General features: G+C 45.9%; 1 protein-coding gene across 1 annotated transcript; it reads left to right on the top strand.

The window, feature by feature from the left end:
- The first annotated feature begins 289 nt into the window (after positions 1-289).
- LOC136319456 (uncharacterized) lies at positions 290-6,822 on the top strand. Its single transcript, XM_066252714.1, has 2 exons — positions 290-352; positions 5,791-6,822. Exons 1-2 carry the CDS (start codon positions 290-292, stop codon positions 6,820-6,822), a joined length of 1,095 nt encoding a protein of 364 aa, XP_066108811.1.
- Positions 6,823-12,163: the final 5,341 nt, after the last annotated feature.

The raw sequence follows: 12,163 nt of genomic DNA on the forward strand, positions 1-12,163 counted from the left end.
GCTCTGCCCCTTTCACCCATGCCAGCAGGCATGTCCCTGGACAGCTGGAGGAAGTGGTCGGGGGTGGGGGGACACTCGCAGGACCGTACTTTGTTCAGGAGGATAGTGCCAGCAACTGCATGTCAGGTTTAGAGAAAACAATTATTTATGGTCCCAGTACATCCCAACAATGTTCTATTCATGGAGCCGAGGCCCTGGTGTGGTGATGTAGCAGAAACAGCTCTTGGTCTGGGCAGTGGCTTTGGAACACAATGATGCACAGCAGTCTCCTCCCAGAGGCACTGCAGGGATGCCAGACTTTGCCAGCTGGGAGAGTGCAAGGGACATGGGACAGAGATCAAAGCTGCCAGAGGTATTGTAAACATACTCTGAAAGCCCAGCACTGCCTTCCACGTGAAGACAGTCCGCTGCTCTGGGGCAGCTGGGTGCCACCCTGCTTGGTCTCCTGGCATGAATCCCCAGAGGGTGTCAGTGCCCATGAGAGGCATGGAAACACCATCTCTCAGAAGTGTGTCCTTCTAGCCGGGCAGCCAAAATACATTTTTCTTTTTTTTTTAATTATTTTTTTTTATTTATTCATTTTAGAGAAGAGAGACAGAGAGACAGAGAGAGAAGGGGGGGGAGTAGGAAGCATCAACTCCCATATGTGCCTTGACCAGCCCAGCCCCGGGTTTCAAACCGGCGACCTCAGCATTCCAGGTCAGTGCTTGATCCACTATGCCAGCACAGGTCAGGCACAATACATTTTTCAATGTGACATTTCCTTTCAGGCTAAAATCTCACCTCCAAACTCTGCATTTAGACCCCTTGTGCGTGTTTGACAGAGCATGGCTCTGCCATCAAACCCAGAGCGGGACACAGAGGAAGCATTTGTGGAGTGAATGAAATGAATATTTGCTTCACCTCATGAGACAAATATATATTCATTCATTTATGAAAACAATTACTGGATGCCCAGTAGATGACCAGGAAGGGAATACGTTGTTCTTCCCTTATGTGATTGGTAGAGAATTCATGAAACCAGAAACAGTCCTGGTCCATGCACAAGACTGACTGTGCAGGGAATGTTGCAGGTTTGGGGTGTGTGATGCATGAAGCAGACCAAGGGGAGGAACGGGGAGGCAGAGGAAAAAGGAGGTGTGAGGCAGGAGGTAGGGAGACAGGTGCTTGCCACCAGGACCCCTGCTGAAGCCTTGTCTTAGAAGAGGAACGACGTGAAGACCATCACAAGCGGCAGCCTGAGTGCAGTCCATTTCTGTTCACTCGCATTTGACCCCATGGCTGTCATAGTGCCTCAGGAAGAAAGTAAAAGCAGGGAACTCGGGATGTGACTTCAGATTCTCAATGGGCTTGGCAGCTGTAAAAATTGAGGACTGCTTTTGAAGGACTGGTGGCTTCGGGGCTCTCAGGAAAGCAGAGTCTCAGATGGAAATGGCTCAGGCTCTGACCAGATCTCCTGTTCCTCTCAGACTTCACTGGAAGCTGAAAGGAAGGGGAAGAAGGCCAGGAAATCAGGAGAAGTAACCACGGGCCAAGTCAAGGATTTCATAGGCAAACAGTCCTGGACTTGAACTTCCATGTCACTGACTGTTTGCCTCCTCCACCAGGCCCTTTCCCTACCTTCTCTGGCCTTCATTTAGATTCTTCCTGAGCCATGACAATCATGGAGTCATAAGCGAGGGCTGTGGGAATTTATATGGTGTCCTTCCTCCTTCAAAGGGGAGAAAGATTCACACATCCAGAGGGTCTTGTGTTATCTCAATTCTAAAAGCACAAGGCTCCCCGTTATGCAGGTGAGGACACTGGGGCTCTGAGAGGTCAAGTGTCCTGCTCAGAGTCACACAGGAGCAGACAGAGTGAGCTAGACCCAAAAGTCAATGCTTTTCCAGGGTGGGCTGTTACTTCTCTTCAACCCAACCAGCTCCTTGCCCCATGCTCTGTGCTCTGTGGATAGCCTCCCTCTCCTCTATTCTTTCACTACCCTGGGCATGAGGTTCTCTGGACTTGTCTCCAGGGTTACAATCCCCAGGAACTTGAAACAAGAGGGTTTATGAGGTGGGAATCAGAACAAAGAAAGACATAAGAAGGTCAGCGAGGTCATCATCAGGCACAGAACCTGCATAGCCCAAAGGAAAATGAACTTGGAGCCATGCTGAGCTGGTCTCAGGGGGAGAAAATGAAAACAAAAACAAACATCTCAGATAAAGCTGGAAGGCAGAGGTTACCTGGTGACCTCATGTTACATTATTAACATTTTCCAAGGACAGATGAAAATTTGCCAGGGAAGAGAGGTGATAAAGGGGTCCTTTTGCTCAGATCCTCATGATGGTGTCCACTCAGCTCCCAGGCCAATCCCAGGTGGGTTCGAGAGCTTCACTAAGGGGCACTCACAGGAAGAGGAGAAGATGAAGCCTTTTGATCATGTTCAAGGGTGGGCGGGAGCTAGGAATGTGGGTTCAGGAATAATATTAAGAATCAGAGCTCAATTTTGGCTCTACTGGTTTCTTCTTTTGGTCTTGTCTCCAAAAAGTTATCAAATTCTCCTGCATAAGTGAATTCAGTTCCATAAAGAGTGAGCTGAGGCATGAACCAAACACGCTGAAAGCCTGCGTCTAGAAACAGAGAGAGAGAGACTCAAGGTCATGCCCTGGGACACCTGGAAAAAAACGAATTGGAATGAGATCTTCAGGCAGAAAAAAAAAATGAAGGAAACCAAAGTAGAAGAATTTCTAACTGGACGCTGAAGGGCCTCAAGGAGGCCGTCCGTCAACCACTCGGGTCACAGGGGAGCACACCTGTCACAGATCAAGAAGGTGTAGACTGCCTAATGAATAAATCTCTTCTTTATATGTTTCCTCTACTATCCTTTTGGCATCACTGATGATAGTTTCTAGTAATGATTCATCCAGTTTTACAAGATAGGTACTGAACTGAAGGTTCTAGCAGGCCATCAGAGGGCTGCAATGAAACAGTTTTAGGTTTCAGCTTTGAGAAGCCCTCACCCTGGGTTTGACCTTCCCCTGTCATATTCTCCTAATGAATTTAGTAAAAGTTGCCATTGTTGCCTTCCATATGGTAGTCAGTACCTAGCCTATGTGAGAGGCTTTCTGTAGTTTAGAGCCTGGACTGGTGTGGCCCAGCAGTCCTATGTCAGCCAGAGGGGGATGCTGAGTCACACAGAGGAATCCCGCCACGCTGGCCCATCCACATATCCATGTAGGTGTGTGGGGAGCACAGTTCTGGCACTGTGCCTTTGTTGACTGCATGGATAAAGGAGTTTTAAGTCAACCTCATCACATGCATAATTAAAATAGAGGCAGACAAAGAATGAAGCTTCCCACTCCACAGTTTCAGAAAGAGTTTACCGATGTTAAAGATCTAGTTAACTTTCATTCAGTACTTACTATGTACCAAGTAGTATTCCATTTAATATTCAAAAACAATAACCACTGTATGGTTATTAACATCCACTCACAACAAAAATGATCGAAGCTTGAGGGGCCCTGTAACTTGTCCAAGGACAGATGGTAAAAGCAAGGGCCAGAGAGAGAATGCCTGTTTGCCTGAATTTGGAGCTTGCGTCTAAGACCCATATCAATTGCCTCTCTATGAAACCTGACATGAGGACTGCCACAAGAGTATACCCAAATGGGTAGGCACAGAAAATGAGATTATTTGGAGAGTTAAAGGCAAGGCAGGAAGCCAAGCCATCCATTCTTCCCATGGGTCAGAAGTTTAGGAATTCTCTGACTCTTACACTATTTGTGAAATGAGGTCATTCCCCAAACACAGTTAATGGATCCCCAAGGTTTAACATTAGGAAAAAAGTTCAAGTCAAGCTGCCCATCTATGTGGACATTATCCAGGAAGATGAGGCTGACTTTACCCACTGACCGAATGAATCATCTTTCCCTGGAGCTGGAGGGGAGGGGACAAAGTCAAATGGGGGCCAGAATGGCAGAGGTACCACTACCTAGGCCTTCTTAAAGGACTCTCCCATGAGCCTTCTGGCCTTAACCCAGGGTTCCCTGAGGTAGAATAAAATAATAGAGATTTTTTTCCCGATTAAACTGAAATTAAATTAAGAGAGAACATTCTCTATTTTCAAATTCCTCTCAAAGTTTTTTTTGAAACTTCAATGCCTTGTACTACTTGTCTGTTAAGAGGTACAGAGAGCAAATCCTGGGTAGACAGGAGTAAATACATGGATCATATCAGCAGCAGCAAATCATGCTGACTTTAATAGTTTATTTTTATGTGCTTCTTATGATTATGTCATGGATGCTTAAAGTACAGGATTGGGCTCTGTTAGTACACTTATTCCTAGTTCACATACAGAAATTGAAAGTGGGGAGGGGTGACGAGGAGGAAAAAACTTGGGCAGGGACCCCACCTCACCACAGACTACCACCTCACCACAGACTACCAGCTCACCACAGACTACCAGCTGTGTGGCTCTGTGAAGTCATGTTATCTCTCTAAGCTTTGGTCTCCTAACTGTAAAATAGGGACCATTTGGTCAAGTTATTGTGGAGGGTTCAAGTCAATGAGAAAGGCGCCCAGTACATGAGCAGGTGTTCAAAGGTAGCTTTCGTGATTTATTGTCTTCCAGAGACGTCCGAAGAGAAAATTGCTCTGCAATTTTAAGTCATTTCCTGCTTGACCACGTTTGAGAAGGCCTGCTATAAATTTTGTTGCCATTTTTATTCAAGCAGGTTTTTATGACTCTTTGGAGGCAGGAAATTTTCTTCTGGACAACAGAAGTGACATGAAAGGAAGTGAGACCTATATCTTCATTTCCTTTTCCTCATCACCTCCACCAGCAGGAGCAGCCTCACTGCCACCATTCTGGTATGATTGTCTCACCTGGGGAGTTGAGGTCATGTGCGGTCACAGTCCAGATCAAGCTCATAGTGGCTTTTGAGAGGAAAAGTCTGGTTTTTTTATCCATTCTATCCGTCCGAGGTTCAAATAGGCAAAGTAACCCAAGACATTCGAAGTGAGGACGGTGACGGTGGTTACTTTTGGGAAGAGGTAATCCTGACCTGGGGGTGATGTGGGGAGGAGGAGGTTGCAGGCAACTTGTCATGCTCTTTTGCTTTCATCTGGGGGAACACATGGGTGGGGGCACCGTGTGAAATGTGTGGGGCTGTACACTTACAGCTTGTGCACTTTTGGGTGTACCTGTTGTATGTCAACAAAAGTTTATTTAAAAAAAGGGAAGAAGTGAACTTTGGGATATGTGTGTGTGTGTGCGCGTGTGGGTGTGTGCGTGTGTGTGTGTGTGTGTGTGTATGGATGTATCCACACACACACATCTCTCCCTCCTCACCATACACACCTAGAACACAATGACTCTGTGGACAATTCATTTAAAAATACAGTTAAATGACCTAATTTGATCCCCTCTGTGAAGATGCAGCCAAGGCCAGTAGTGTGTCTTCCCAACTCTCTGCACTACCCTATTGCCACTGATGGCCCTGCAGAAACTGACCCACTGTTTACAGCGAATGTGAGCTGAGCATCACTGGTCTTGTTTAAATGTTCAGTTACGGGAGGTTCAGTGACCACTCCTGTTCTGGGCACAGACCTATTGCCTCTCCCTGGGGTCCTGGAGGCTCACCCCAGGGGCGCTCTTCCTGGAAATATTTACTTACTTAAACACAACAGCTGGGTTTACAGATTACAAGATGTGGCTGTTCAAAACTGTCCCTTGGTTTGTAACATAAAAAGAATACGGCACACTTGGCCACGCTGAACTAATGGACATGTCCTCTCCTTTCTCCGCAGCCCTCCATCAGGCCTCCATCAGCCCTCCATCAGGCCTCCATCAGCCCTCCATCAGGCCTTCATCAGCCCTCCATTAGCCCTCCATCAGCCCTCCATCAGCCCTCCCTCAGGCCTCCATCAGCCCTCTATCAGGCCTTCATCAGCCAGCCCTCCATCAGCCCTCCATCAGCCCCTCCATCAGCCCTCCATCAGGCCTTCATCAGCCCTCCATCAGGCCTCCATCAGGCCTCCATCAGGCCTCCATCAGCCAGCCCTCCATCAGCCCTCCATCAGGCCTCCATCAGCCCTCCATCAGCCCTCCATCAGCCCCTCCATCAGCCCTCCATCAGGCCTTCATCAGCCCTCCATCAGGCCTCCATCAGGCCTCCATCAGCCAGCCCTCCATCAGCCCTCCATCAGGCCTCCATCAGCCCTCCATCAGGCCTCCATCAGCCCTCCATCAGGCCTTCATCAGCCAGCCCTCCATCAGCCCTCCATCAGCCCCTCCATCAGCCCTCCATCAGGCCTTCATCAGCCCTCCATCAGCCCTCCATAAGCCCTCCATCAGGCCTCCATCAGCCAGCCCTCCATCAGCCCTCCATCAGGCCTCCATCAGCCCTCCATCAGGCCTCCATCAGCCCTCCATCAGCCCTCCATAAGCCCTCCATCAGGCCTCCATCAGCCAGCCCTCCATCAGCCCTCCATCAGCCCTCCATCAGGCCTCCATCAGCCCTCCATAAGCCCTCCATCAGGCCTCCATCAGCCAGGCCTCCATCAGCCAGCCCTCCATCAGCCCTCCATAAACCCTCCATCAGGCCTCCATCAGCCAGCCCTCCATCAGCCCTCCATCAGCCCTCCATCAGCCAGCCCTCCATCAGCCCTCCATCAGGCCTCCATCAGCCCTCCATCAGGCCTCCATCAGCCCTCCATCAGCCCTCTATCAGCCCTCCATCAGCCCTCCATCAGGCCTCCATCAGCCCTCCATCAGGCCTCCATCAGCCCTCCATCAGCCCTCTATCAGCCCTCCATCAGCCCTCCATCAGGCCCAAATAGATTGGTGCTCCTTTGAGTTTCACTGTTTTTCTCTTTCTTTTGTTTTAAGCGCCACGTGGTAGATTCTGAAGTGTCCCACCCAGGAATCCTCTCTGGAAGATCTTTCCAAGGGCCCCCAAGCAGATCCCCCCTCTCCCCAGTTCAGCTCACACCCTCCTCCTCTCCCTTCTGAAACCTTTGAACTGAGTAAATCCACATTCCTTTTAGGTGAGATAACAAGCTCCAAATGATGAAAATAGTTTGTAATAAATGTGCTAGAATATTTTGAAAATGGTTTGTACTTGAAGGAACGCAGGGAGGGTGAGGTTTCAAAATTGATCTTTGCTTAGAAGAAAGAGTTGCTTTCAATCATTCTCTGAGATACTTTAACTCAATCTTTGACAGATATGCATTTTTTTTTCTTTCAGGAAGAAAAGTCACTGAAGAGAGGGAAGAAGGGAAAGGTCTCCCTTTGCTCCTCACACACCCATCTTCCGTGCCTCCAGGATCCAGCCCAGGTGTGACCTTCAGCCCCCCTCCCACCTCCCTAGGAATCTCTTACTCTGCATCTTTCCTTTGACTCTTAATCATGTAAGGTTTTATATTGTATTAGCTTATCTTTCAAAGGAGATCGTGAGCTATTAGTGTACTAACAAATTTCAAATTAACACTTAGTGCCATAAATATTTGGTGACTAAATTAATGTTTATATGTATAATCCTAATTAGGATGCCTTTGGCTGCAAGAAACAGAAAACTCTCACTCTAATGTCCCCATCAGTTAGAGATGTATGATCAATCTCATATGACAAGATGACCCAAGATGGGACATCTTCGAGTTTGGCTAATCTGGTAATTCAACAATATCTTTGGGGACCAGGGACCTTTCTCTTTATACTCTGCCTCTTCTGCAGGTGCCTTTCTCTCCAGGACAACTGCCCTTATGGTGGTAATATGGCTTTACAATTCCAGGCATCTCATTCAAAACCACAATGTCCAGCCCTGGCCGGTTGGCTCAGTGGTAGAGTATCGGCCGGGCGTGCAGAAGTCCCAGGTTCGATTCCCGGCCAGGGCACACAGGAGAAGCGCCCATCTGCTTCTCCACCCCTCCCCCTCTCCTTCCTCTCTGTCTCTCTCTTCCCCTCCCGCAGCCCAGGCTTCATTGGAGCAAAGATGGTCCAGGTGCTGGGGATGGCTCCTTGGCATCTGCCCCAGGTGCTAGAGTGGCTCTGGTTGCAACAGAGCGACACCCTGGAGGGGCAGAGCATAGCCCCCTGGTGGGCAGAGCGTAGCCCCCTGGTGAGCGTGCTGGGTGGATCCAGGTCGGGCACATGCGGGAGTCTGTCTGACTGTCTCTCCCCGTTTCCAGCTTCAGAAACATACAAAAAAAAAAAACCCCCACAATGTCCAGAAGTATGTTCTTGTGCACTTTTTAGTTGCACAAAAATCTTTCTCAGAAGGCCCTCAGCAAACTTTCTCTCACATATCCTAGGCCAGAACTTGCCCATCCTAAAACAATTAGCAAGGGAAATGGATTGCTGCAATTTATTTATAGATTAGAGTTTAAGATTTGCCTGTTGAGCAACGAACAGAATCACCTTCCTGGAGTGGGTTACCCAAACAGAGCAGCAGTTCTGTTAGCAAAGGAGATGAGGGACCATTGGGGATAAGGCAAAACAATGTCTGTCACAAGAAGGACTGGAATATAAACAAATGGTCAACAGTTATATGAAAAGATGCTCAACTCCACTAGCTATAAGAAAATGCAAATCAAAATGACAATGAGATACCATTTATACCCAGTATCATGGCCATAATAATAAAGAGAAAATAAACAATTGTTGGTGAGTAGATAGAGAAATTGGAACCTTGTTTATTACTCATGGGAACGAAAAATGGTGCAAATGAAGTGGAAAACAGGTTGATAGTTTCAAAAAGTTTAAGCATAGAATTACCATACTACTCAGCAATTCTACTCCTAGAAATATATACAAAAAATGGAAATCAAGGACTCAAACAAATATTTGCACAGCAACATTCACAGCAGTGTTATTTGCAACAGCCAAAAGGTGAAAACAACCCATGCGCTCATTGACAGATGACTGGATAAACAAAATGTGGTGTGAGAGATAATAGAAATGTGAGATAAGGCATATAGATCAATGGAACAGAACAGAGAATCCAGAAATAAACCCACAGCTCTATGGACAACTGATATTTGACAAAGGAGGTAAGAACATACAATGGAGTAAAGACAGCCTCTTTAATAAATAGTGTTGGCAAAATTTGACAGCTATCTGCAAAAAAATGAAACTAGACCACCAACTTACACCATTCACAAAAATAAACTCAAAATGGATAAAAGACTTAAATGTAAGCCGTGAAACCATAAGTATCTTAGAAGAAAACATAGGCAGTAAGCTCTCCGACATCTCTCACAGCAATATATTGTATTTGCCGATTTATCTCCACAGGCAAGTGAAATAAAAGACAAATGGGATGATATCAAACTAAAAAGCTTCTGCACAGCTAAAGACAATAAGAACAGAATAAAAAGACAAACTACACAATGGGAGAATATATTCGACAATACGTCTGATAAGGGGTTAATAACCAAAATTTATAAAGAACTTGTAAAACTCAATACCAGGAAGACAAAAAATCCAATCAAAAAATGGGCAAAAGAAATGAATAGACACTTCTCCAAAGAGGACATACAGATGGCCAACAGGCATATGAAAAAATGCTCAACATCACTAATCATTAGAGAAATGCAAATTAAAACCACAATGAGATACCACCTCACACCAGTTAGAATGGCGCTCATCAACAAAACAACACAGAATAAGTGCTAGCGAGGATGTGGAGAAAAGGGAACCCTCTTCCACTGCTGGTGGGAATGTAGACTGGTACAGCCACTGTGGAAAACAGTATGGAGATTCCTCAAAAAATTAAAAATCAAACTACCCTTTGACCCAGCTATACCACTGTTAGGAATATACCCCAAGAACACCATAGCACTGTTTGAAAAGAAGAAATGCACCCCCATGTTTATGGCAGCATTGTTCACAATAGCGAAGATCTGGAAACAGCCCAAGTGTCCGTCAGTGGACGAGTGGATTAAAAAGCTTTGGTACATATATACTATGGAATACTACTCAGCCATAAGAAATGATGACATTGGATCGTTTACAACAACATGGATGGACCTTGATAACATTTTACTGAGCGAAATAAGTAAATCAGAAAAAACTAAGAACTATATGATTCCATACAGAGGTGGGACATAAAAATGAGACTCAGAGACATGGACAGGAGTGTGGGGGTTACGGGGGGGGGAGATAGGGGGTTGGGGGAGGGGAGGGGCAAAAAGAAAACCAGTTAGAAGGTGATAGAAGACAATTGGACTTTGGGTGATGGAAATGCAGCATAATCAAATGTCAAAATAACGTAGAGATGTTTTCTCTGAACATATGTACCCTGATTTATCTATGTCACCCCATTAAAATTAATTTAAAAAAAGAAATGTGAGATAATAGAAACTATATAGAATGGTCTCTGCTTTCCAGTTCCTGGCACAAAGCTCGTAAAATCCTTGTAATTTCCTAAGTGATAAGAGCACCAGGAACATCTTTTGTTCTAACGTAAGAACTCGGTGGGCTCCTGGATGAGACTGGTGACCAGAAATACCAAGCCATGATGAGAGACATAAAAACGCAGCATCATAAGAAAAAGGTGACTGGGTTCTACAGTGTGTCCATAAAGTTATGGTGCACTTTTGATCGGTCACAGGAAAGCAACAAAAGACAATAGAAATGTGAAATCTGCCCAAATAAAAGGAAAACCCTCCTAGTTTCTGTAGGATCATGTGGCAGCATGTGTGCATGCGCAGATGATGACGTAACACCGTGTATACAGCAGAGCAGCCCATGGCCATGCCAGTCGAGATGTGGATGGTACAGAGGAAAGTTCAGTGTGTTCAGTGTGTTCTGTGGCTCGCTAAATTCCATGACCAAAGTGCAATGTGAATATCTTTTAGCGCATTTATAACGAAGCACCACCACATAGGAATAACATTACTCGGTGGGATAAGCAGTTGAAGGAAACCGGCAGTTTGGTGGAGAAACTTTGTTCTGGTAGGCCATCAGTCAGTGACAAGTCTGTAGAGGCTATACGGGATAGCTACCTAAGGAGCCCTAAAAAATCTGTGCGTGAGCCCACATTGAAATGCACTGAATAGGTATGAAACTGGGAGAGTTTTCCTTTTATTTGGTGCAGATTTCACATTTTTATCTTATTTTGTTGCTTTCCTGTGACCGGTCAAAAGTGCACCATGACTTTACGGACACACTGTAAATACCTTGAGCATAACTCTCGGTCCTCATTCCACGTCTCGCCCCTCTTTTCTCACTGGCATGTAGGCTCTGCGGGGACAGGGACGAGGGCTTTCCTACTCACTTTTCTCAGCACCCACCACTTTGGAGGTGCTGGAAACAGGGATGTCAGAGCCTGAGGCAGAGAGTGAATGTATTTTCCATGTTAATATTTTTGAAAATTTATACATACACATACACACACACACACTCACACACACACACATAACAAGAAATAAAGAGGTTATCAATAATCTTTTATATACTTTAAATTCTTATAAGAAACACTTATTTTATAATTAATTTCCACTATTTTTTTTCTCATTCATTATCTTTTACCTGCTAAAAATTTTAGACTTTTCCTTTCATTTTAACATGTTTGTATAATAATTTTTTCCTTGTTCCAGGAAATCGAAAGATAGAAAGCTTTTTCCCTCCTCTCCCCTTTCCCTTGCACCTTCTTTCCTTCCTTCCTTCCTTCCTTCCTTCCTTCCTTCCTTCCTTCCTTCCTTCCTTCCTTCCTTCCTTTTCTTTCTTCATTCCTTCCTTCCTTCTTTTCTTTCTTTTTTCTTTTCTTCCTTCAGTCCTCCCTCCTTCCCTCCCTCCCTCCTTCTCTCCCTCCCTTATTCTATCCCTTGGATCTCCATGGTACCTGGAGAATGAATTCTAATGAGCTTGACTTGACCCATACCTAGCTTGCCAATTGGAGGTGAGGCTACTTCTTAGGGTCCCTCCTAGTGCACAGGGATGTCCAGCTTGACCATCCCCCACAACAGCTTCATGCCAAACACCTGCCAAGTCTGCTCCCTCCTGTTTGAGGCTGAGGGGCAGTTCAGAGGCAAACCCTACAGTCCTCAGTTTCCAATCTTGGTCCCCAAACTTTACTATAGGAACCCTTTGCCCACCCCTGCCTTCTTTGTAATCTCTTTTCTATCTCCCAGCCACAGTATTTTTAGCATCCCCAGGGGGACTGGCTTGTAGCCAGTGATA

This window comes from Saccopteryx bilineata, chromosome 1 (assembly GCF_036850765.1).
Source record: "Saccopteryx bilineata isolate mSacBil1 chromosome 1, mSacBil1_pri_phased_curated, whole genome shotgun sequence".
Taxonomy (NCBI): Eukaryota; Metazoa; Chordata; class Mammalia; order Chiroptera; family Emballonuridae; genus Saccopteryx; species Saccopteryx bilineata.